The sequence below is a fragment of the Centropristis striata genome, chromosome 18 (genome assembly GCF_030273125.1).
Source record: "Centropristis striata isolate RG_2023a ecotype Rhode Island chromosome 18, C.striata_1.0, whole genome shotgun sequence".
Taxonomy (NCBI): domain Eukaryota; kingdom Metazoa; phylum Chordata; class Actinopteri; order Perciformes; family Serranidae; genus Centropristis; species Centropristis striata.
In genome coordinates this window covers 19,568,206-19,596,000 of record NC_081534.1, presented here as the reverse complement: position 1 = coordinate 19,596,000, position 27,795 = coordinate 19,568,206, and the positions used below count along the sequence as shown (strand labels likewise).

At 39.8% G+C, this 27,795-nt stretch overlaps 1 protein-coding gene across 5 annotated transcripts in view; it reads right to left on the bottom strand.

Annotated features, from left to right (window-relative positions):
- The window catches only part of lrfn2b (leucine rich repeat and fibronectin type III domain containing 2b), a 153,968-nt gene that overhangs the window by 8,876 nt on the left and 117,297 nt on the right, over positions 1 to 27,795 (bottom strand). For all 5 annotated transcript variants that reach the window (XM_059356162.1, XM_059356164.1, XM_059356165.1 and 2 more), the window contains one exon: positions 3,153 to 4,549. In XM_059356162.1, the coding sequence (XP_059212145.1) occupies positions 3,153 to 4,543 (1,391 nt within the window). In that variant the 5' untranslated portion in view covers positions 4,544 to 4,549. The remainder of the gene's footprint in view (positions 1 to 3,152; positions 4,550 to 27,795) is intronic.

The window sequence follows — 27,795 nt, the reverse complement described above, 5'->3', positions numbered from 1 at the left end:
CAAATAAAAAGCAGCCTACAACACAATACAATGTTTCCCATACTTTACTCAGACAGGCCATCCATATATATTGCTGGCTGCCAAATATATTTGGTGACCCATTTAAGCTCTTAGCAAGAGAATGATGCCATCCACGATCAAGCTGTGTGTACCCATTGATTCGATCAGGCCCCTCCTCTACAGTCCTGCTGCTGTCTGAGCTGTGATGCATACACAACAGCTTTTCAACTCAGCTAATAGCTAGTAATGGTGGCCTCACAGGCTTTTTCAGCCCTGACATACATCTCTGTAAAAGAGGAGCACAGTGCATTAAATCCCATGATGTGACCGTGTAGCCATTATGTGCTTAAGTATTGCTCAGCACATTGCAATTTTACTGAAATATCACTGACAGTCTGCAGCTGACCTGTATAGCTTCCATTACACCAGTCACATGAAGAACCATCACCCTGTTCAAGGCCTCCGAGCCAAGCATGATGGGCTATGAGAAACAGCGAATCATGGAAATACTGTATGTGGTGCATGTTTACATCAGATGTGGACAGTAATGATATTCTTTGGAAGTAACTGCGCTGAGTACATTCTACTTCTAGGAGTAATTTGAGACGATTACTGAAGTGCATTTTGGGAGAAAAATCAATACTTCTACTTGAATGCTTGTTATTATAAAGTAACAGCACTGTTGCTTGAGTACATTGAGTAAACCTCTTATTATACCTCAGTCACAAACTTTGGAATATCTCAGAATAGAAAACTTTTCAGGAATTTAATAAAGAGTTATTTTCAGCATGTCAATGGCACATTTTTTGAAAGTTGTCTTTTTAATGAGTTCTTTGGGCCCTCAGGCCTTCACATTCACCCATCCTACATAAAAGATCACGTAAAACCTTTAGTTCAAGTAACAATGTGCCAATCACGGAAACTGGAGCAGTGTTAACATTGTCCTCCAGCTCCAGCTGAAGACTCTTACCTCCTGTGCACCACAGTAAAGCACAGCTGAAATGATTAAGCTGTCTGGATCCCTCGAACCCCAGCAGCTACACACCTATTTCTAAACTTTCATGCTTATCTTAACTTCTTTTTTTTTTTTTTTGACAGAGAATTGTCTCCACTCAACGTTTCTGAATTTAGTTCTGCTTCCATGAATCTGCTGCTTTCAGGAAAAAAAAACATACAGCACAGAGACTGCACTTTTGTTACATCTTAATTTATCACCCTGGGTTAGCATTATGGACTTTTTTTAAATTTAAGACATCAGCAGACATTGTCACTCAGAAAGGCTCAAAAAGACCCTAACCCTCTGGGTCAGATCATCACAAAGAGTGTATGGAGATACAGAAGTGTGAATTGGAGCCACTATCAGAGAGCAACAACAGAGAGAGTTTGTTTTGTTGCTGTTTTTATGGTGTCTTGTTGTCCATCACCTCATTGATTTCAAAGCATCTCAACAAAAGACTGCAGTTGAAAATCAACCAGTTTTTTAACAGAAACCTTTTTACAGAAATATTGTGTTGCCCTTATCAATGAATACATGTAGTGTAGTATCTGTTATAAAATAGTTCATCATGTTTATATTTGAAATGTTGATTTTCAAATTAAAAGACTTTATGCAGTAAAGAAATGTATGAATGCCAAACATAATTCTTTCTAGAGTTGTACTATATATAATATATATATACATAAAGGAATAACAGAAAAAATCTTCCTGCATTAAATCTGGCTGGAACAAGACAGAAAATATGCTTCCTTCATCATAATGAAGGAAAATATTACAACAAAAGGGGTGGCCATAACCCTGAGGCAACAGCTCTAATATCTAGCTCTCCACAGTTTTGAGAAGAGATTTAAATGGCATTAAGTAATTGGATTTTTTTTTATGGCTGGCTTCGCATTCATTTTAGAGGCTATGGCAGTGGAATACAAGCCTCATCTAATACAGTTTCATCCCTATCAAATGCTGCTGGATTGACAGAAACCCCTGCTTCTAAGCTTAGAAACTGCCTTGGTTCTGGACTGCTGAGTGTCTTCGAGCCCAGAAAAGCAAAGCACTCGTTAAAGGGGGAGACATTAGACAGTAAAAAAGGTGATGAAGAAGGGGAAATAATGATTTTTACTGTCTTTAAACAATTAGATAGATTTTCTTAATTAGTGCATGAGTGTGTGTGTTTAAGCAAAATACATCCATTGTTGCTTCTCCAACAACATACTTTTGTGCTGAGCCTCTCAATGACTTTTCCCCTCCATACCATTCTGTCCTCATTTCCCAGTAATAACAATGTACTTAGTTCTGAACAAATATTGAAAAAAATATTGATGCAGCCATAATGACAACTGTAATTTCCAAATTGCAGAAATGTGCTGCTATTTCAATTGAGACAAGGCTGTTTCAGACGGCCTCTAAGACAAAGTATTTGGGTTTTGTAAAATGCCTCGTAGCTGAACAAACTGAATGTTTTAGGCCACTTGGGAGGCAGCGAACTGAGCAGAAAACACATTATCGTTTTATTATAATCGTATCATCAAATTGTTACCACAAATGTTTTAGTTTTGTTTTGCAGATTTCTTTTCACAAATTTACAAAATTAGCTTTCACTAAGAATTGTATTTTTTAATTGTATTTGTACAGTCTGTGTCATAGTGACAGCTTAATTCAGTTTCTTTTCCAGTTGCACATGGTCTACAAGATGTAATAGTCCTTGTCATTCCAGATCCCACTATGCCCACCCTGTCTAGAAGTTGTGCCAAGCTGTTCCTCCTGATCAGTACCTGCTGCACACCTGCTCCTTTACAAATCAGCAATTTGCTGCACACTCACACACATGACTGTAGGAAAAGCATGGGTTTAAATTGTGAAATAAATGATAAGAGTCCTGGTATTATGCATTCTAGCTCACTTTCACACTGTCATGGTTTACTGGGACACTTGACAAAAGCAGTGCTACATTACATTACATTACATTACATGTCATTTAGCTGACACTTTTGTCCAAAGCGACTTACAATAAGTGCATTCAACCTGAAGGTACTAGACTTAGACCACAGGAATCAAGTAAGTACATAATTTAAGAGCCAATTGTCATCACTAAAGGAGTGATATATGTTAAAGAAGAAAAGAAGAGAAAAGAAGAGCATTTAAAAAAAAATGTGTTTACCTGTAGATCAGAACCTCATCATCTGTGCAGTTGTACTGAAGCTGGTACATCTTCACCTTGGGGGCTGATTTGCTCACTGTCCACTTGACGAGTGCTGAAACAGCTGTGACTTCGGAGACAGTCACCGTCCTCTCTGGTTGGCTCTTTGGAGCCCCTTTACTGATCCTGGTGGTCCCTGTGATATCAGAGAGGCGTGACTTTGGAGGTGCTGGTTGCCCAGTGCCATTGCTGAGGTGGGGGAGTTGCACGATGGACACCTCCATGGTGGCAGTGGACTCCCCGGCCACATTAGCAGCAATGCAGGTGAAGGTGCCATAGTCCTTGGAGGTGGTAATGGTGATGCTTAGGGTTCCGTTGCTGAATACTGCGGTTCGGGAGGAGTTGCCAAGAAGCCGATCATCAGGGGAGATCCAGTGGATGGTAGGAGAAGGGTCTCCAGTTGCTTCGCACCTTAGGCTGGCCGTCTGGCCCTCCAAGACCAGCATTCTATGTGTGTGCTGGGTAATAAGAGGTGGCTGACACAAAAACTCCTCCTCCTTCACATTCCAAAAGTAACGACCCTTAAGGGTAGGAGGGGAGGCACAAGTCTCCAAGTCGTCGTCTCTCTCTAGCCTCCGCAGCCACAGCATCTCACAGTTGCAGTGCAGTGGGTTTCCACCTAGACTTAGGGACAGCTGTGGGGCATAGGGTGTAGTCAGTATCATTGTGTCCTGGGCCCGAGCAAAGATGGGGTCTGGGGGTAGCTTCTGCAAGCGATTTGATGTCAGGTCCAATCTCGCCAACCTTTCCAGGTCAGTAAAGGTGCCCTCTGGAATAAAGTTCAATAGGTTGTGGTCCAGACTAAGCTGGTGCAAGTTAATCATCTGGCGGACTGAGTCCCAGGGCAGAGACATCAGGTTGTTGTAGGAGAGATCCAGATCCTCCAAGGCTGGTGCCAGGTCCTCAAAGGCCTTGTCATGGATGCGTCCCAGTTGGTTGTTGTTAACGATGAGGTGCTGAAGGTTGACCAAGCCTCGCATGTCATCAGGGCCTAACTCAATCAAGCGGTTGTTGTCTAAATGAAGCGATCGCAGTGTTTCCAAGTCACCAAAAGAGAAGGGCTGTATGTAGCTGATGGTGTTCCTGGAGAGGGTTAGGTCCACCAGGTCGGTCATGTTGGCAAAGTCCTGCTGTGTAATGCGGAGAATGTAGTTGCCTCCCAGGCGGAGCTCCACCGTACTGCGGTCAATGTCTGGAGGCACGAAAAGAAGGCCTTTGGAGGGGCACAATGTCCCCAGAGATTCAGATAGATTCTGGCATACACAGTACTTGGGGCATGCATGGGTGATCATCACTGTGGCTCCCATGACCAGCAGGCAGCAGATGATGTGGTCCATGATAGAGTCATACATAGGGACCTGTGAGAAAAACAGAAAAATAAAGACAAACTTTAACAGCAATCCAACAGGGCTTCCCTGAAAGACCACAGAATCAGGCAATGTGTCAGAAGCATCAAGAGTTATTAGTGTTCACAGAGGTCCTCGAATGGTGTTTTACATCTGTGCATTTAGTCGTTAGTTAGTTAGTTAGTCAATGGGTAGCTACACAGCTGATGATTAAGTCTGATTTAAGCAGTTGATGCCAGTCAACTAATCCTAGTGCTCTGTCTGAAGTAAAATATTCCCTATTAAGTACAAACATGTTATGAGAAGTTGGAAGGGAAGCCACAGGGAGAAATAAACAATAAGGTTACAATAACTGTGTTTTCACACAAATATCCAGTATATACTGTATATGCACATTCAAGCTCTTGGATATTGACATTTTATTCAACACAATATACAGTCTATTATCAAAGGCATCTTGTGTGTGTCTTGTACAGTTTACTCCATCTATCTGGGACGCCAATTGACCCAGATCCATTTCTTTGGGTGGATACATAACTGCAATCATAATGTACTCTTGTCAGGGAGTATAGTGCAACAACTCAAGTGCAGAGCATGAGACAGCAGGAGCTCAGAGACATGGTGTGAGCTGTTACAGCGGGCTGCCAGGGGGGACTGTGGTGATAAGCGGTATTTTGATGGGACAGTCATAAATTAGCATACCTCAGCAGTCAAATAAAATAGGATCATTTCAGCCTACACATGATGCAGTCTCTTCCCACTGTAACGAGAGACAATAACACACCTGCAATTTTATTTATGCATTTTTGCTTGTGATAATCTCTGTGACATACAGTGTGATAACTCAGATACAGCCAACAGCCTAAAATAAATGGATTACAAATGAATTCAGTATAGCACTGTGCACATTTACACATAATTTCATGCGGTGAAATATTCAATATTATTATTCAGAACAAACATGCAGATAAACAGCATGAATTAAAAAAAACAGCATGGCTTGCATTATAAACTGAGATTATCCTTTTTCCTTTCTAGCTCACACCCACACATGTATGCACACATCTACATCTTTACAGGGTACATCTGCACTCACAGATGGCTGCACACACACACATACACACACAATATATGTAATTCATATTACTTTATTTTATATTTTATTTATTTATTTATTTTATATGTTCAATGCCAAGGACTACCTCTCTGTAATTATAATCTGAGATAGATCAAATCTTTGCATTGGGTTGAACTATCTCTATTCCTATCAAGTTCAACTGAACACAAGGTTTTCTGCAACACAAATCATCCACAGAGGGATATGATAGCAGTGCAAATGCTGGTAATGATGCTGAATAGCTGGAGGGATGTAACAGCTGGAGGAATGGATAACGAAAAGACTCGGTGGGCTAACGAATAAAGAATGGCAATTTGAATTGAGTTCTGTGTGTATTTTGGGACGAGGAACTTTAAAAAACAGTGCTTTTTAGAACAAACAAACTGATGTAACATATGTCAACTAAGAATGAAACTTCATGTTTACCATGTTATTAACTGAGAAAACCACATCCGTAGAAGAAGATAAGATGCTGCTGAAAGCTAATTAAAAAAAATAAAAGCCTAGAAAGAGGAACCTTAATGTTTGTTCATCAAAAAATAAGCAAACAAACAAAAAAACAACAGTTTAGTGTGACTCATGATTCAGAATTCAGGGTTGATTGTCTAATGTTCTGTAGAATATGCACCTTTAATATCACGTTTGTGTGTGTGTGTGTGTGTGTGTGTGTGTGTGTGTGTGTGTAAGGTGACATCTTTGATATAAAACTTAAAGCTCTTTTTTTTTTTTTTACCTTTCCTCAAAAAAATTCAGATATGGTGTCATGATTTACACAGTCTTCTATGTAATCCTACCTGCTGTTGTTCTATAAATGAAATGCACAAAAAGAATGAAAAATAAATTCCAAGAAAGATCTATCAGACTCTTTGTATGAAACAAAAAATTAAGATTTTCTTTATTGACTTATGCTATATCTTTAAATCAATATTAAACAGAGTGATATAGCCAAAGAAGGGCACAGATTATTGCTGTACCCCGTAGTGCCCGAAACTGTTATTGAAATGCGCTGTCGATTGGTTATTTTGCCCCAAACTTCAGCCTAGAATATGTTACATTGTAAATGACCTGCAAAAGTCCTTCAGAATGTGGCCACGCAGCCTGAGGGACACCAAAAGGAACATTTGATCACAGAGAACACAGCAGTGCACTGAGGAGGAATGTTTAGTAAATCATCTGGTCAAAGTCAAGGGCGCTCTGTAGAGGATGGATGATGTGGAGGTCAGGGAGTTAGCAAAACGAGTTCTCTCCTGACAAGCCAAGCATGGCAGCCATGTAGGTGACTCCCATATGTTGAACAGAGCCAGGACAGCAGTAATCACTACAGGCCTTGATGTGAACACTCATCACAGCTCCTGACAGATGCAGCCAGACCTCAGGGCCCAGCAGGCTCCAGCCTCCATGCCCTGTCTGGCCCAGAGGTGGACGAGGAGCGACCAGAGTCATTTCACAGCAACGCAGTCAGGCCCATACTGTCCCTGTAGATAGACTTGAAAATGTGGGTCTCATTGTTGTCATGATATCCACAATTTCAATAGTTCTATACCGTTCTGAAAAATTGAAGTCAATATTGAATTTCCTGAACATTCACAGTACTCACTGACTGTGTTGTGCAAACTGAAATTTAATTTCAACATGAGCTCCAGAGGGTACAGAGTCTGCACAGTCTGAATGGCAAAGGGAAGAAGAAAAAGTGGCAGAAATATGAAATAAGAAGACACATACAGTCTGTCAATACAAAATTCATATGGGAAAAAAAAGTAAAATGGGTGAAAAATAGGAACCGTATCAGTGTATCTCACAAAACTGGACCCAAGTACGTACACCTGCACTGGCAGATTACACTATTAGCACTAAACTATATATCACAAAACCTGTTGCAAAAGATACAATTCAGTGTCCTACTGGTTCCATTGTGTACTGCAGTATCATGGCAGAATGTCATTTTTAGATAGTTAACTTTGTATTGTTCACAATACAGCCTTTAATACAAATACAGAGGGTAAAATTCAGGATACCCCAGGACAGATAAACACGTTTGCTAATATGCTGTTCAGTTGTGCAACACCTCGACTTTCACTTTCCTCTATGGTTAACAGTTTCAGTATATTTTACCTCTGGCCACAGACAGCATCATTGAGGAGCATGGTCAGAAGTGTGCTTTGTTGCACCAGTAAGTAATCCAACAGTGATGTAACAGGTTACTGGAGTGCACCTTACTGCAGCAAGGTGAGAAATTAAAACAAAGGAAGTCACCAAGGACAACATTTTTAGTTACTCTTTAAAAAATATTATTTTTTTATTTTTTTGGGCGAATAAACAATCTGTTTGCATCCGGTGTTTATTTTCACCAAAACACATTGTGTGTGTTCTTGAGGCCTAACATTTTGAATCTATTTCCATTTAATTTTTTGTTGTTGTTGTACTGAACTCATACAGCAGCCATGAATAGGCAGGGGTGGCTGAAGGATGAGTTAACGTATTTCTGTTATCCTGATGGTAACAAGCCCCAGAAACATTCCTAAACCCAATGGTATATTTTGCTTATAGGCAATCCTAATGAGAGAATGATTCAGACATTGGTGATAATGTGGCTCTGTCCTTACATTGCTGGAACATGAATCATTCTCAAAAATATACAGCTGATGGTGGGAGGTGTCCCAAACCACCAATAGCTTGTTGTTGTTTTTTTTTCTAAATCATCATGAATATATATTCAGAATACATCTTTAAATTAACTTCATTATTATCAAAGAACACAGATGTCTTCTCCAAAGTGTTTGTGACAGTTTCCCATGGTAGGCAATTATAAAACACTAAAGCTGTTCACCACAGACAAGTTTGGCCCCCATCCTCCCCTTACAACAATATGTATTTATGATGTAGCTACAGGTTGTCAAATTAAGTTTCTGCCTGCTAAGCCAACAAAAGGTAAAATACTGGCAGGTCTCCCTGCATGCACCACCAAGCCTCTGCAGATGATCCATAACGCAACGCGTCTGGTCTTCAACCAGCCCAGGAGAGCACATGTCCCTCATCTCTCTGCCCTGGCTCCCGGTCACAGCCCGCATCATATTTAAAGCCTTGTCTCTGCCGACAAAATAGCAACAGGCACAACTCCTGCCTTCCTGAGCTCCTTTATTCAGGTCCACAAACCATCCCGCTCAATATGCTCTTCTATTGAAAGGTGTCTGTCTCCTCTGCTGCTGCAGGGCTCTACGTCTCAAACCAGACTCTTCTCCACTCTAGTTCCCCCAAACTCAATCCGATCTGCTGAGTCCTTATCAATCTTTAAGCAGAGACTAAAGACCCGGCTCTTTACTGAACACCTTCACACATAATCTACCCAGATAATAACACTTTTTTTTAAAAAAGAAGCACTATTTGAACCTTCCGTATGCACTGCCTAAAAATACTACTACGACTACTACTGCTACTACTAATAATAATAATAGCACCTATGTCCTAATGGACTCAAACTGAACCCATGGCACTTACTCATGTGTTTCACTTGATCTATGAACTCTCACATGACGTCTCTTTGGATAAAAGCCGTTGTAATGACATTACATTGTAGTGATAATACATATACAGTGATTTTTTTTTATTTAAGTGATTTATCACTTTAGGTCCTCAACATGTTATTAACCAATTCGTAATTTTAAAGGATTCAGATTCAATGAGTGGATTCAACACTGGATTCAGATTTGGTTGGAAGCTGTCAAACACCAATCCTAGTATATATTTAGGCACTATGTCATTTCCCATATATTTTTTTTCTGAGGAAGGTCTTGTAAGCACTGAAATGATTTGACTCAGCAAAGTTGTCATCAGGAATTAACCCATTTCCATCTGACCAAACAGAGCTGGTTTCTTCACATAACATTTGAAGGCCTCAGATCACATGAACACCAATAGTTTAGAATGAATGTTCTGCCATATGTAACTTCTGGGCATGTTGAGTTAATGATTTAACCATACCCAACCACTATCTTACCCTGTTCTACCCTAATAATCAAATCTGTCCTTGAGTTTCCACAACCATCGAAGGGAGGATTGTCACATGATAAATGCCGTTTTGGTGCCTTTTTTCACACTTATAAACATGACGACTCTGCACCTTATGTCATCACATACTGCACTAAACATCTGCTTATAATCAGCAATGAAAGAATAGAAAAGATACTGTACTAAATATGTTATATGACACTTTTATATACTATACTTGTGCATGTTTTTTGTATATTCTGCTGTCATAAGGATTTAGACTGGGGAGGGTTCAGCTCAGATGTGACAATCAGACTTATCTCATCCACAGACATGGGATTTGGGTGTAAGTCTGCGTGTTGAAACATTTGTCTGCAGGAGAGCAGCTACAGGAGAAGGATCAGGGTGATCCTTGATATTTAATCTAATCTCTGAGACATGGCAGACTAGCTCCTATTAGCATTCTGCCACTGTTGGCTTTTGTGAACAGCTCTAAGTAGCTTTTGGGCAGAAATCTGCCTATCGTTTTCAGAAGGCTGCCGAGTCTGCAAGATGTTACATTGAGTTTGCACTTCAGTGGATGAATGCAGAGTGCAAAGCTTAATGGAGACAGTTAAAGTGTTAGCTGGGGAAGGTGTGACCTGCGGAGAGGAGCTGGAGTTTTGGTGGCTGCAGGCCGAGGTTTAGAGCGGAGACTTAATGAAGAAAGAACAACATGTCTGCTTGGTTTATTGAGCCTGTTTGTTATAAATCTTTATACATCCATGTTCCAGTATCCAAAGCATTTCTTTTGGATAGGCATTCGTATTTGGAGATATTTCTGAATATAGTTATAGCAATAATAAAAAAATACAGTAGTAATAAAATTAAGTAATGTAAATATTAACTCTCTTTATTATGGAAGCGTATTGCATTCACTTGAAAAAAAAAACTTATTTTTTTCTGAGTAATTTATTTTTTGGTTTGTTTTTCAGGGTAATTATTCCTGTTTTAATGAGTAATTTTCCCACCTGTTTTTCTGACAAATTTTTTTCTGTTTTTCATGGCAATTCCCCCCCCCCCCCCCCTGTTTTTCAGGGTATTCTTTTTTGTTCCAGAATTATCAAAATACTTCGAAATCCCGCGAGAACATCCAACCTGCAAGTGACTCCCGTGGATCTATGGTGACTCCTGCCCAGCACATATATATAAGCCCCATCTTCAACTTTCTACCGTACCGGGTCAATAAAGGTAAGGTACCCAGTTTCTTAAACCCAGACCAAAGTAAAACTTGATTTAACGAAACAAGCCGGTCATGTTTGCTTCCATTAAACCAAGCTCTAAATAAAGGAATGAATCTGTTGAATGCATCTGTTGTTGTTGCTCCCTAAACTGAAAAAGAAATTACCCTGAAAAACGGGGGCGAAACAGAAAAAATTACTCAGAAAAAAATTACTCATTAAAACAGAAATAATTACCCCAAAAAACAAACCAAAAAATAAATTACTCAGAAAAACAGATTTTTTTTTTCAAGTGAATGCAATATGCTTCCATACTTTATGATAAGAAATATAATAAATTACAGATTTTTGTTACTTTCACTATCTTATATAATTACTCTCAATCCAAACCCAAATGTATGTGAGTAGGTCAGTGTTAGATAAAGCAGAGTACGTATTTCTGTCATGTGCATGGAGACTCCTGATTAGCATGTTATCAGACAGACTGGGCGTGAAGGGGCAAGCCCAACTGCAGCTTGGCCAGTAGAGCTTTATCATCCCATTGAATGGGCTGATATATTAACCTGTGTTGTTTAGCATCACCCTCTAACAGCCAATGTAATCATGAATGACGACAAGGCGGAAGTGACGTAATGGAGTGTGAAAGTGAAGGGGGAAGCTAAGGAAGCAGAGCTTGACGGACAAAAAGTCGCTCTTAGGGAAGGCGGGTCACACGAACCAGTACTTCCACCGAGAAGGCCTGTATCACAACAAAAGTTGAATATGTTATAAAAAGGATGATCAGTTACAGTCTGTGCGTCACATTTTTACATGAACTATGTTCTTACCGGTTTTAACATATGACATAACATCACCCTGATTTTAGCTTCTTTGCACTTGCTCCCTGATCGTTTTGGATTGATTTTTAGATTTTACTGATCACTTTTAAAGCTCTTTTGAGTCTGGCTCCTAGCTATTTAACAAGATTACTAACTCCACACGAGCCGACCCACGTCCTTAGATCCTCGGGTCCTTCTGACCGTTCCAAACTCAAAACTAAAAACCAAAGGTGACCACTGGACTTTCTCCACCAGAGCGCCCCGACTCTTCTTTCACTTCTTAAAACCCACTTTTATATACTTGCTTTTATATAATGCTGCGTAACTCACCACTCCTTTTTACTTCTTCACTTTTTACTTTTTTACTCCTTTTACCTTTTTTCTGTGTATCTGAGAATGTCTTGTGATTGTTCATGCTCTGTCTCTTATTGTATTTCTTTTAATGTAATAATTGTTTTTAGCCTTATGGCATCGTTCTTGTGATTAGCTGCTCTCTGTCAAAGCACTTTGTAAACTGCTGTTTTTAAAAGTTGCTATATAAATAAAGTTATCATTATTATTATTATTATTATTATTATAACTATATCACTTCTGAGGCTCACATCATCCTCATAATACTTTAACTTTTGGCATTTACATGCATTCATTTTACTTTTTAGACTATCTTTTAAAACACCTAACCAAGAATTTTTGCCATAATCTTAGAGAAGTGGTTTTGTGGCATAACTGCTGCCTTTTTATCCAAACGTATCAGTCCATTCAATGGGGTGAAAACCATCTATTGGCCAACCAGCAGGTGTAGCTGGCCCCACTTGCCCATACTTAGGGGCTGATAAACTGATAATGCCCATTAAATGGGTGAAGGAAGAGAAGGGAAACGTCTTAAGAAGTCAAAACTCCAGTAACACTTAAAAACACATTTTATTGTGAAACCAAGGCGTTTTGGCCTGGTTTATGGTTTGTCTTTATACTGCAAGAGTGCTGCAGGAGTTTGAGCTCTTCTACATTAATTTGATGGTGTCGTGCCACAAAGCACACCACTGATTGTTTGGCACAGCAACAGACAAGGTATGAAGTTACTCATAACATAATTCAACAATGTTTCTATGTTGAGAAGCACTGAAGATCATTGAAACAGCATTATGCAATGTGGGGAAAAACACATCCAGAACCAACTGTTCCTCCCACTCAATGATTCTATATTATGATCAGTGCTAATTCCTTGTTGGTATTAAATGATTGATTTATCTCTAGTTAACTTTTGAATATTTTTTTATGACATGTATGGATGCTGAAGTCTGCTTTTGCACAAATAATCTTGCCAATCACAACCTGACAGGTACACACACCCAAACCCAACATGCATCACACTGTTTCTGGGATATAGGCACTATAATTTGAAATGCATTTCTTTCTGCTGCAGTGCCATTTTGAGCTCTCCCGCATGACTGCAAGTATTTTTTAGTTACACTGTTCTCGTTTATCAAAAGTGACAGGGAGGCATTTTCATAAAAGCCACTCAGGGTAAAGATCAGCTTATTCAGCTAACTAACAGAAATAAAACACAATGGCAGTCATTCCACAGCCCTGTCACTCTCTGGTTAATAGTTCAGATGTGGCTCAGTGTCTGCCTCTCTCTCTGCCTCTCTCTCTGCCTCTCTCTCTGTCTCTCTCTCTCTCTCTCTCTCTGCCTCTCTCTCTGTCTCTCACGCAGGTCTCAACCCCGTTTCCCGTTCCAGGAGGCTCTGTTCAAAAGATTAATAATTTCAGTTGGAAGCAGAAGTGACATCATGAAATTGCTTTTCTATTGTCTGGCTAATTAACCTTCTTGCTTAGTGCTCTGAATAGTCTCTCAGATTTCTCTTTGGTGTGACAGTAGTACTATGGGAGCGCTTCGTTTCGAAAGAACAGACACCAGCATTCCAACAAAGACACTTTGCCCTCGAGCAGCACAGCTGCAAGCATCCCTTTGGGTGGAAATTCTTCCTAGATTCAAATTAGGGAGGGATGTGTACTGACGGTATTTTGCATTTTTGACATTCTGCTGACAATTACATTGAGAAACTTCAACAAGTTCTGCTATAAGAGAAACTTTAAAGTCTGGACTGGTTGGTCAGTAGTGGTTTCATCAAAAATGTGTTTACTAGGTAGATGAGTTAAACTAACGTTTGGGTTTTCATTTTGTAGCTCTGGACATAATTTCTATCAGTTGATAACATTACTCACAAAGTAAATACATTAGATGTGGATCTCGAAAACAGTGACATCAGTGAAAACATGTTGCCTACGGCCAGACTGTAGACAAATCTCCAGTTTAGTTGAACCTATATTTAAACAAAACAAATATGATGTAAGTCACATTGTTTATTTGCTGGACGTAATTTCATTGTTGTATATTTTATCTAATTATATGTCTGGTTGAGATTATATCTTGTGCTACAATGCATATTTCTAGCAGTGTTAACTATTACCTCTGATGGTTTAAATTGTCATTTATGTTATATTTATACCACTGACCATTTCCTTTGTTGTCAATTAAATATGGGATATATCATATCATGTACATTCCTTCTCTATATGATGTTTATATATTTTCATACTAAGGACAATTGTATTATTATTTCTGATTGTGTGCTATAGTAAAGCATATTGTGAGCTGACTATTGATGGCTGTTATTGTTTTTGGGTTATTCCAGAACCACACTGGATTAAAGCACCATTTAACTTTAGGTGCATTCTAACAGATGCACACTTCGCGATTACGAATCAGAGAAGCCAGTTTACTGTCTTTGAGCCTCTGCCACACCTGTGTTCTGCCTATACAGTACTTTCATTAGTTACCCACTCCTCCCATTGTCATTTTGCTTTTTTTTTTTCATCGACATAACCCATTCAGTTAATTGCATTCCAGCATCCACATTCATCAAACACAGAACTACTACCTAGTGTGCTATCAGCACCTGAGACGATAGATGCTTCAATTATAAACTGAAATTGTCTGCTCCGAGTGTCTCAGCTAACACATTCTCAGCCGACTCATCACAAACCCTCCACAGACGTCTCAGAGATGGTGTGTTACGTTGAGGTATGCATAGTGGGTTTTGAAAATAAAGTTAAACAACTACTTCCCGACTTAACTACCAGACACAAACATGCAGGTGTTCATTGTTGGTTTCACACAATACATAAACACCAGTCTCCTGGGTCAAAGTCCTGGGTTTGGTCGAGTCCCCACAAGCTGTCCTTTGGGCTCTTTTGTGTTACGCCTGTTACTCTAAGAGTCTAACCTCGACACGGATGAGTTTACATAACAGTCAACGGAAAGCATGTGCATCTCGTACACATGCTACAGGGAGTCTGTGCGTCATTGTTACACAATGAAGCGTGAAAAGCAGTGTAAAATGAGTCTAATATAATATTGTTACTCTAAAAATACTGGAATCAGTATATACAATTATAAAGTGATCCAATGGTAGGTCTTCTAATAATGTCTAAGCAGAAAATGAACAGCACTTTGCACCTAACAGAATAAGTCCTTCTTTGCAACTAAAATGAGGAGTCAGTCTTCTTCTTCTGTCAATCAAGTCAGTATTTAAAAGTCATCACAGAGATACACAGGATTATTTAAATGATCTATTGAGAAAATAGTTTTGTTAAACATGTTTTTACTTTCTGCAACTTTCTGCAAGTCTGCAACTCCATACCTTTTTGATAAAGGTGTCACATGTGCAAATGTGGTATCAAATTCTGATAAAACGGGACGAAAGTCAAAACACATTTTTCGAAAGCAGCACTCTGCTCATATCTGAAAATATGAAAGAGCCTCTGTTCCTGTGAGGCAGCAGCAGCCTGCCTCTCTGCACTATAGATCACATTGCCACAGATCACTGACCTTCATGGTCAAGCCTCTCCAGGGACAATACTGAGAGAGATAACAGGCTCCAATGAGAAGAGTCTCCTCAAATGCCAGGGCAGCCGACTGAAGGGCAGCACACACCGTGGACTGTTACTGGCACGGCTGCTCCCTCTCTGATTGTGTTGCATGTGAGCTGAGTTCAGCTGATGTGATTAGAAATTAGGATATTTTTGATAGGCAACCAGTAATGTCTCTAATTTTAGAGAAAAGTCAAAAAAGCTCTTATGACTTCAAATGTTCTGTGAAGCACATTGCATTTCTTGCAACATGGAAATATAATGTAAGAAGTTGTGCTTACTAACTCTCAAGTTGAATGGTGTTTTTTTAAACTTTGTAATAATAAAGACATCGTCACTATTGCGGACCTCAACAACAGTTTTGCCACCTTTGCTCTGTTGAAGGAAAAGTATACACTCCCAGATACACATTTCTTCCGCTACCTCCAGATTAGAGATTACAGTAATGCTTTATATTAAGGTCCTTGTAATAACCATTAATTAACAAGTAATAAGGCCCTTGTAAGTCCTTACAAGATGCTTATTAACATTACTGTGTGTTTATAAGCTTATATAAGTGTTAATAATGGCATTACAAACACCCATGACCCACCCATTATGTCTTTGCCATGCCTTTATTAATCTTATTATGTTTGCTTATTGATATTGAAATATACTTTATTGCTTATCTATTATAAGTTAACTATAAGTTAACTATGCTTTTTGCAACTACCGGATCTAAAGCGAGAACAATGCCTTATTACTTGTTAATTAATGGTTATTAAGGACCTTATTATAAAGCGTTACCGATGATATCCGCACAAATATACCACACTTTGACTCGATCCCTGCCGCCATCGAACTGTACGCTCTTATGAAGCAGGCCCCTGACTTTAGGAGGCTTGTCTCTCGATTTGTCGATGATTTCGCAGCACATGACCCGGTTACCACACAGTATTTAAAGGAAGCATGTGAAGAAGACCTGGGCGTGACGGTCACTGATGATAGCTGGGGAACCTACAATAAGGACATTCACAGTTCCTCCATAAACTCCAGACACCAAATTATTTGATTTAAAATACTTCATACAATATGGCATGGTTATTGCAAAAAGGAATATTTTAAGCCTTTGGGAAAAATGAAGATGTGCCTTCTTTTAAAACCTGGCAGAAATAACCAACTTATTACACATGGAAAGGGTTTTATATAGTGTTTCTCTCAGCCCTGCAACCTTTGACAAAATGTGGCAACCATTTCTGTCCTATCTATCCAGAATGGCCAAAAGTGCTAGTGTGTATATATGTAAGTTTGTACATACAGATGTGTATATAGGCTGCCGCATAAGTGTACAGATAGCCATTCAGTGGCTGGCACCGATTGCACAATATCATATTGCTTTGAATCCTGTAAGAGCATGTTTTTGTTTCGTTTATTATTAAAATATGTAAAAAAAAAAAAAAAAGAAAGAAAGTTGAATGGCGTTTGAATGGAGGACAGTGGCAGATATTCATTCACAAAACCTTTCAATTTTAACACCAACTGATGGTGTAACTGTTCCAGTATTTGCATGCATTAGCATTTAAATTTCAAATGTGACTGATGGCAGCTATACAGAGGACGATGTGTTGGTTAAAAAAACAACTACAAACTTGAAAGTTAGGTTTGATCCTTCAACCAGCAAAAACACACTGTTGTTCTTTGAAAGCTGTCCTTGAGCAAAGCACTCACGCCCATTGCTATTGCTCATTCATTGTGAGTAACTCTGGATAAGAACATCAGCTAAATGTCAAAACTGTAAAATGTAAATTACCAGTTCAATAAGGCTTCAGGACATTCAAGGACACAACAAGCGTTGTCTCCCGGACACGGCCCGAATACGTATTACTGCACACGCTGCACTCTCTAGTTTCTGAGTTAGTGAACAAAGTGCACTGTTGAAGCCACAAATACACAGACCGCGATACACACACACCCACACACACACACACACACAAGCCAAACTTTAGCTGCACACAGCACATCATCTTACTTTGATATTCTTTACTCTCACCTGCTTCTGATTATTTATGATGTGCCCTGCATTGCTCTGCTGTCAAGAAGGGAGTTGCTTGCTTTTCAAGCTATAAGCGAGTCATAACACACATACATTATGCATGCAGCTCAGCTCATACATCTCAGCTCCCAGACTGTGAGGCCAATCACAAGGAGCCAGGGAGAGCATGGAGAGCTGTGTATGTGAAATTATCGTCCAAACACGAAGTGGTAAGCTTTACTTTACCCATTTGCCTGCAAGCACTACTCCCCCAGTACTCTCCTCCTCCTCCTCCACTATCCACTGAGCTATCCCACTGTGAGCACAGACACAATAAAAGTTTTAATCAAAGGAAGAAAAATAGGGAAAAAAGTTCAACCTTTTTTCCATACTTTTTTGTAAATGGATCAACAAACCTTCAAACATCAGTTAGAACTTGCAGAAATGATCTGTGGCTCAGTTGGTAGAGTGGGTTGCCCCCCAACCGAAGGGTTGGCGGTTCGATCCCTGACCATGGCAGCCTACATGTCGAAGTATCCTTGAGCAAGATACTGAACCCCAAATTGCTCCCGATGCTGTGTTCATCGGTGTGTGAATGAATTCCCAATGGTGGCAGGTGGCACCGTTTAGGGTAACCTCTGCCACCAGTATGTATGAATGTATGTGTGAAAGGGTGAATGAGCGCAGTCTGTAGTGTAAAGTGCTTTAAGTGGTCGCAAGGCGACTAGAAAAAGCGCTATATAAGTGCAGGTCCATTTACCATAACCATTTAACAGAAATTCATCTTTCAATTTCCAGTCCACCACTAAGAAGAGAAGAAGAAGAAGATTACTTTATTAATCCCACAATGGGGAAATTCAACCTCTGCATTTAACCCATCCTTTTTTACACACAAGTGAACACACCATGCAAGGAGCAGTGGGCAGCACATTACTGCGCCCGGGGAGCTGTGCAGGGGGGTTAGGTGCCTTGCTCAAGGGCACTTCAGTCCTAGACCTGTCAGTACCGAGATTCGAACCAGCGACTCTCCAGTTACAATTCCTAACCTCTAGGCCACGGACTGCCCAAAGACCTAAGACCTACTAGCTAAGCTAAGGTTTACCTCAAATTGCTGACACACATCTGAAAGATGTGTCTGCAATGCTGTCTCAGTGTCTCAATCCAACATTTAAAAAAATAATTTCACGACCTGTTTTATTACTTTTTGTCTATTTCTATAACCCCAGACAAGAACATCGCCAGATACGAACCTTAAATCACAACCAAAGCCAGTTCTCACAATAGGGAACACTTATATCAGAGAAGACCATGTGGTTATGGTTCATTTTAAAAAGTGTGTCTGTGATGGGACTTGAAGTCCATTGCATAAAAGTTGGGCATGCAACACAATCTCCACACCCTTACTTTCCATGGTAAATGGCATTTTTTGTTTTGGAACAGCATTGGGCATGATGGGAAAAAAATGGCATGGTAGGAAAAAAATGCTAAAAGAATCTAGTTGTAGTCTTGTAAATAGTTAGCCTGCAAGATTCACAGTCTGTCTAAAATCTCAGTCTGAGACTAAAAACTCTAAACACTTGTCTTTAGATGTGAGCCGGTGTGAGCTGATAGTTTTCCAGGAGTCTATTCCAGATCTTTTCAAAGTCTTCTGATGTAGCATTAGTTTGGATACTTCTGTTAGTACACCTCCATGTATTACACTGTGGACACAGTACATACTTCACTAGAGTACCTTGAGTTTGGACAGGATAGTCATACCTCAAATTGTATATCATCTGCTTGTAAAGCTGCTTCTCCCTTAAAATACACCAATCTTCACCTATTTAAGACGGCAGCATATTTATGTATAATTAATCTTAAATAATCCTAAAAAGAGTTATCTTGGATTTTTCTTCTAATTTTATATTAGCTGGATATATTTTATATAGTGTAAATATTCTTCAATGTCATAGCAATTGGTTAAGCGCATTGCTACTAAATGCATTTTGTAACATGGGGCACCAGTTCGCATCCCACCTGCCACACTCTTGTTGCATGTCATACAAAATGTGAACATGAGGAGAATAAATCTGAGCAGGAGAAGGAGCTGTTTCACTGAAAAGGAATAAATGCATGCTCTCAAACTGAAAATCTACGCTCTTGAATAAAGATAGGATATTTCTACATATAAAGAGCTTTTTTCCCTTTCATCGACCGTTGGGATAAAATAGCAGTTGACACAAATGCCTGTTCCCCATATTCGTGCAATAAAACGTGTAAATAACTATGAGGCATAACTATTTCTGTTTAGAAAGAAAGAACTACACTTTTAAATTGTTGTACAACAGGTTTATATGAAATGGAAAAAAACATATTTGTAATACACAATTCAATAGGGCATAGCCATGCCTTACATCAGTGTGTAATTGTGAATTGCACAATAGTTTCTGTTTATAAGGTATTTAGTAAATCTTACTGGACTACTCAGTGCTACTGTGATGTAATCACAGGAGGATCTGCAGATCCCTCTTTCATCCTGTTGTTTGTCTCCCAACTTCAAAACACTACTACTACTCCACTATCACTTCCACTCCACTCTGACACTGAATATAGAAACACTGAACACCATGCCACTTATAGATCATCCCACACACTTTATTACCGTGTTATAGGTCAGCCCATTGTCTTTTCTTCTCTGACTGAGGGGCTTTTGCCTTCTGCTCTTTCACAGGACACGGAGCACTTCTATAATAACTGCCCAGTCGTGTTCTCTCTATCTCAGAGAGTGTTTCTGGATTTCCAACTTCACTCTTATCTGTGTGTGTCAGACACATCCCACATCCTCCCACACAAAAGCCTGGCAGGCACGTACACATACACAATATTCTCACTTAAACTCAAGCACTGTTGCAGGGAATCACATTCCATTTTTAATGCAGGATGATTTGCTGAGTGCAAATGACAACACCTCGTTTCACACGTATTCAGCTGCAGACATTCAAGACAAAAAGCAGAATGTGGAGGGCACACATTGGCTCCGTTGGCAAGCTGATGACTACGATGGCCATATGGCAGCCACTGTTGGCTTAGGGCCAAACTTTGCAGCAAGCTCATGTTAAAAATCAGACGAGTCTTTAGCAGTTTTGCCAGTTTTAGGTAGGTGAGAAAAAAACAAAACATTTTCTGCATCTTAGAATCATCACTGTTTTTAATTTCAGAGTGCATAAGATAGAATGATCATACAAGTAATTAAAAAAATGAATAAAGTATTATTACCTCTATGATGATGTTGTGCAAACTCCCTACAAAATTGAATCAGTTGAAACTTGAAACAGCGTGGGTTCTCTCCGAGTACTCCGGCTTCCTCCCACAGTCCAAAAACATGCTTGGTTTAATTGGTGACTCTTAATTGGCCGTAGGAGTGAATGAGAGCATGATTTTCTGTCTCTATCCTGTCTGTCCTGTGATAGTCTGGTGACTTTGTGGCAGCAAATCATCTGATGTCAAAATCATGTCAGAAATGAGATGTTTTGTTTTTGAAACAAAATTTTGAACTGAGCCATGTTGGTTTTGAAAAAGCTGACTCTTCAGAATGAAAGAGATCACTTTCCCGAGAGTGGACAAGGGGTTAAGGAGAATGAATGACTGTTGGTGGACATGGGTTCTCTGCCCTAAACAGGAAACTTACTTTTCGAAACATGAATGTGATTTCAGGGGGAAATGGTTTCTCACTTCTCTATATAGCCTTCCCAGATGGGATTTCACCCAGCAACTCTTCACTCTCCCTGCTTTAAAAATGAGGCTTGTTACCACCCAGGAGCACAGAGATGCACAGGAGGGCTGCAGACCATTCAACACCTTTGAAAAAACAAGTCACAGTATGCTGAGCAAGTGGTATCAAAGTCACGATTGTTAGGATGATGATGATGATGATGATGATTGCAGTCTAACTGCTTGCCATGAATCCATTCATCGTTTGCAGCTCTCACCCACTGCTGCACTATTTCTGAGCCCAGCAACATTTCAATGTCAGCACAGAAACAGCCTACACTTTGTACTTTGAAACATTAAAGCTGAACCCCTCGTGGGATTCATTATTATCATAGGTACTGGCAGATAGTTATTAGATCAGAAATGACAAAGTTCAACAGTTAAGCAAGTAAATAGAAGCTGGTCTTTTCTTTTGTGTGTGTATGAGCCTTTCAACTAACGAACGAGAGAACATTGTTATTTTTAGCATTCTAATTTAAGGCTTATATAACTTATTTAATATTTGGTACAGCCTCAGCTTAATGCATAGCAGCCGAAGCACTCCCCACAGCCTCAGACACTGTAGCATTAAACAACAATGAGACCTGACAGGAACTGTTGTTAACTGGTTTCCTGCAGCTCTCTTGGTGCTGTCAGTGAACCAACAGGGAGGTTTTCTAGATGATTCTGAGATGAATGCAATCCTCCACAGGGATCCTGTCTTTTGTGGACCGTGAACCGTGCAGAGCAGCTGACCCACTTTATACTGTTTACTGTTTGTTTACTCTGCTTTGTTAAGATGCTTCACGGGACGTTCAAGGGGAGTATTCTTGGCTCAGATTGTAGCTGCTTACTGTAAAAAGAAAGGGATTAATTACCTTATAAAACTGTATCGACAGAACACAGAGTAATCTTGAAGTAATGAGAGCAATTAAAGCACATTGAAATATTAATAAGGGTGGATCTTTGTACTCTGAACTTTTCCCAAGTCCCACAAATTGCTCTTTCTCCTGAGGGGGAACTGTGGCCTCCCTGAATGCAGTTTGCATCTGTGGCAAAGGGAGAGAGAAATTCAAAGAGGCATAAATTGTCTGGAACATACACTGTTCCTCCATAAACGCTGTAGATAATTTATGTGCTGCTCTCCACTGTCAAATAAGTCATTGGTGTAATGAAAAGCTGTGTGTGTGTGTGTGTGTGTGTGTGACCAGTGGGTATAAAATGCCATCATATTGTTCATTTCAAATATCCACTCATATTGATAAAGAAATGTTCTGGACTAAGCTCAGTAGCACAAAGCATGGCTCCAGAGTGAGGAGCTGTACATACACACAGTAAACACTGTCACTGTGTGTTTTCATACATACTCATATTCCCCTCCGAAGCCTTTATTTCAAATCAGCATTGAAAGAAAACATTCTTTTAAAAAAAAGATTTCCTCAATAGGAAAAATGAAGGCAAGAGGACTCTTTACATTTAGCCTTGAAACACTTTTTTATTTCGATTTGGATTTTTGTTTGGCCTCTTCTTCTATTCAAATGACTTATAGAGCAGCCACGGTTGAGTATGAGCAGTTTTTTTCTTGAAAACAATGTAAACAAACGTATGTGTGCTAACTGTAGCTTACAAATGGTAAATGGACTGCACTTATATAGCGCTTTCATCCAAAGCGCTCTACACTACAGACGGTGCTTATTCACCCGTTCACACACACATTCATACTGGTGGCCAAAGGCACACTGGTGCCACCTGCCACCATTGGGAATTTATTCACACACCGATGAACGCAGCATTGATGAGCCATTTGGGGTTCAATATCTTGCCCAAGAATACTTCGACATGTAGGCTGCCATGGTCGGGGATCAAACCACCAACCGCTTCCGATCAGTGGGTGACCGCTCTACCAACTGAGCCACAGCCGGCTAAGGGTGGACAGTAACTGTGACACTGCTGCATCAACTATCTGGAACTTTGTTAAATTAGGTCAGTTACTTTAAAGGGGATGAACACTTATGCAATAATTTATTTTACCTCATTTTTTTTTAATTAATTGACATTATTTTGTAAAAATCTGTTTTCACTTTGATATTAAAGGGTTTTTTTTTTTGCAAATTCTTTTTAAAAAGGCCAAATTATATTGACCATGATTTCATGTGTAAAAGCAACAAAAGAATGAAACATCCAAAGGGGGATGAATACTTTTGCAAGCCACTGTAGCATGAACTCAGGCTGCATGAAGTTTGACTGGAGCTCTGTTTTTTAAACTGTTTTTTGGGGGAATATTGTTAAATGGTTTCGTGGGACCCAACTCAAGAAGTGCAACAGATTGTTTATGTTGATGCACCTACTAGTCATATTTTCTTCAGCTCATTTTTACCCAAAAATATGGTTCCAATTTGCACTACATCAAAATGACTATTACCTCCAGCCACATAACTGGAGCAGTTTCTACTCCAGAAGAGGAGGGTAAAGTCATGCCAGGGAGTTACAGCACAGTTAATAGCTCTACATCTCTCCTTTCCCTCAGCACTGTTTAATCAAATTCACTAATTCAGTGTATTCCTATGATATCTTACAGATCGTGGGTTCCTATGATATCTTACAGAAAACTTATGCACAACAATTCATTTGATATCCTGCAAAACATAAAACAATGGTTAACATAAACATGAACTAATTGGTATTTTTACTTGCAACAAAACTAATTGGTTATAGTAGTTGAAGACATGGCCTTGGTTGGTCTCCTCACAGAAAGGAATGCCATACATGAGGGAGCCAGGTCACTCTACTGCAGGACTGGTGTCAGACCCGTAATCTGGAAATTAATGTGGTGAAAACCAAAGAACTAATTGTACAAACTAAACCAAGGGTTGTCAGTAACATGGCCCCTGTTGTCCTTAACAACCAGCCTGTGGAAGTAGTGGAGCATTTTAAGTACTTGGCCACGATTTCAGATCAAACTCTAAGTTTTCATGAAAATTCAGTGAGTATTTTTAAGAGAGCCAACCAGCAACTGTTTTTAATCAGGAAGCTGAGAAGCTTTGGTGTAAGCCAACAAATTCTTGAGATGGCTTAAAAGGGACTGGTTGAAATCTATCTATCTATCTATCTGGAGCAAAATAGCGAATGTGATGGTGATGATGTTTTAGTTTGAATAGATAGTTAATACACAGCGGATGAGCTGCTGGCTGACTGTCACACTTAATCAGCTGAGTGTGCTGAATGGCTCCTGGCACCAGTTTTGTCAGACAGTTGAGGTGGACTGGGATCCACTTCACAGTGTTTGAACACTGGACTTCAGCATAATCAACTGCTGAGAAAATAGCAACAACCTCAGAGTTGGCAGCTCTCTGTGTAAAGTGTGTGTCCCCTCATTGGCATTCACATGACATTTCAGCTTGCTGAACATGATATTAATCCATTAAATCTTTATGGTATTCAGTAATGTTTGCTGAATCATGAAAGTACATAGTTTGTGTGTGCTTGTAGGAGGAACATGGTATATAGACACACACAGAAACTGAATGAAAGTGAAACCCAAAAATGCAGTGATGTGTAGTCATCTGGGACTGGAGGTTATTATCAGTGATAGTTTTTATGAAGCTACTGGTTTCAAACACACTGAGACTGATTCTCCCTTCTGAGTTTGGCTTTCTAACCCTTTATTACACATAGTGATCTGAAAGCACTACTACAGTCTGATGGAGTTGTAAAGACCATTTTAAATGAGAGAACTGCTGTAGCTCAATGCAACTCTGCAGTGTTTGCAGAACAATGCTAATCTCTCTCAACCCTTCTTCAAGGTAATAGCTAACACATCTAGGTGTATGAGCTGTGTGGATTGTCTGTCTACTAGTGATATATATTGAACCTTATCAAATAGCTTCAGTAATATTTTGAAATTTTACAAATAAGTCCAAGTTTCTAACTTTTCTGGAACTTTCAACCACCACTCCCAGGATGGAGTTTGCTTCCTTGTCCTCATGAAACTGCAAGAAACATTTCTACCATATTGGGGCTGTACCAATATACCTCTACTAAGGTTTTCAGATGAAACTCAAAATATTTCTGTTGTCATATTTGATTACAACATCACCCATAAAGTAAAATAAATAAAAAACCCTGATAATCTTCAATGTCAATAAAGTGATTCATTGGATTTATTTGTGCCACCACAATATCAACATTAGCTGCCAAATATTGATTTTCAATTTTTTTTTCAATCTAAAATCTTATTTCCTTGTGTGCAGTGCATTGATAAGCTCAGCCCTGCTCTCACTCTCTCTCTCCCCCTCTCTCTCTCCACACTAAGGTTAAGAGCTGGGGTGGTCAGGGACCAGACCTCAGGCGTGGGGCTATATACCAGTTGAGTTGGAGTTGCTATGGCAGCTAACTGAAGTCTTTGTGTCTAAAGCTGCTGCCGCTCTCCTCCCAGTGAACTTCCTACCAGCGTGGAGTGAGGTGGATCACATGAATTACACCATCCTGTGCAGCCACCACTGGAATCTAAATCTAGAAATAGCATTGCACTAATAATAGTATAGTAGCTTATGTGCAACTGTGCAGAAATACCAGGTTTAAACAGAATGAATAGGTGGAAATAATAATCAAAATGTCAAAAACAGTGTTGGGGGTAACGTGTTACAAAGTAATCACGGTTCCAATTCAGTAAGCTTGCCTCCAACACAACTAATATGCAACACTTATTACATGTACCATTATCTGACAGGCCTCTCAAAACACTTCTGTTGTGTTCTGGTCTATTTGCAGCGCGTTTTCTTATTGTGTTGTGTTGCGGTCTTTGCAGAGCGTTTTCTAAATGCTGCGCTCCTGCTGTCAAATTGATGATGATGTTTTTTTTTGTGTTTGCTTGTGTTTTGTATATTTGCATGTGTTTTCTTAAGTTGCAGCGCTGTGAGCTCTCAGCCACCGTACTTACGGTCTAGAGAGAGAGAGATATACTAGACGGGACCGGAGTTTATCTGAAGTTGCGATTCGAATGAATCTTTCGCAAACAAGACATCACTAATAGTAAGACATGACCTGTTGTTGCTACTGATATTTCTCACTTATCAGCCGGTTCCTCGAGGTGATGGGAGACAGCTTTACATAGCTATCTATGCAAGGGCTAACTTGTTCATGGACCACTACTGTCGAGGTTAAATAAAGTCATTTTGATTTGATTTCATAATGTTGTTTTCTGTATGTACAGAAAATGCATTTTTTGCTTATGGGTTATTGTTTTTCTTCCTTAAAAGGTAAGAGTATTCTATTTCCCTACGCTACCATGGGACACTAAACTCTTCATTAACATTCAGCTAACAACAGAGTATCCCAAGAATGGTTGCTTTCTTGCTCTTTCCTAACAGGAGAAGTAGTGGAGCAATGCAATTAGTTTGATATGTTATTAGTGCCTACGGAAACATTACAGTGTCATTGGATGAATAATTATAAAGGGGTTAGGCTGGACAAATTAAACTGTAAAACACTTAAGGACATGTCTGCAGTATGTGGTGAGATACAATGATATCAAATACTTGGCAAACACTGACACATGCCACAACAAATGGTGATTTTAGTGTAGCACAGACAAGGAGCACAGACGATGGCTAAATGAGCGCGTTGTGCTTCTCCACTGCCTGCTAGGCGATACTACGTCTCTCCTGTGCAGATCCGTCTATTAGTTCCGGAGGCAACGGATTTCTGTTGCCGTCAAGCTGTGGCAGCCAGCATGCAAGCCCCAAATCCCTGTTTGTTTTCTCCAGGTGTCTCAGTGACACCAACCCCCTCCCTGGCACATGGTGACTCATAGTGCTATGCTAGAGGGCCAAATGCTGAAAAATAATGGCTCCCTATGCAATTACCAACAATTATCTTCAGCTTGTGTGCATGCTGGTGGAGACAGCTGCAACTGGGATCAGTCAGGTCTCTATTGCTCAGCCTGCAGTGTGTATTCAGGATGGAAGATATATGGAAAGTCAAAATCCGAAAAGGCTTTGATTTAGTACTGTAGAACTGTGTGACCTGATTAATTGGTGCTGACACAGTACAAGACAGTGACTTAGCGCAGGACAAACACACACGTTGTCGGACAAAACACAACAGGACCTCACACATCTAGTGTAGCAGATCAGCTGAGTCAGCATAAAATCACTACAGGTACACACTCACAGCTGAGGAACCTTGTAAAGGTTCATAATGTTTTGGTTTTTTTAATTTATTTTTTTGGGCATTTTTGCTTTTATTGAAAGTGATAGAAAGGGGGAGACAGAGGGGAGGACATGCGGTAAAGGGACATCAGGCCGGATTCGAACCCAGGTCCACCGCAGGGAGGACTTAGCCTTAATGGTATGCGCTCTACCAGTGTGAGCCACCGGGACGCCCCAGATTCATGATGGTTTTTAACTTTCAGTATTTGGGTACTTTTCTATTTGGGCAGCATGGTG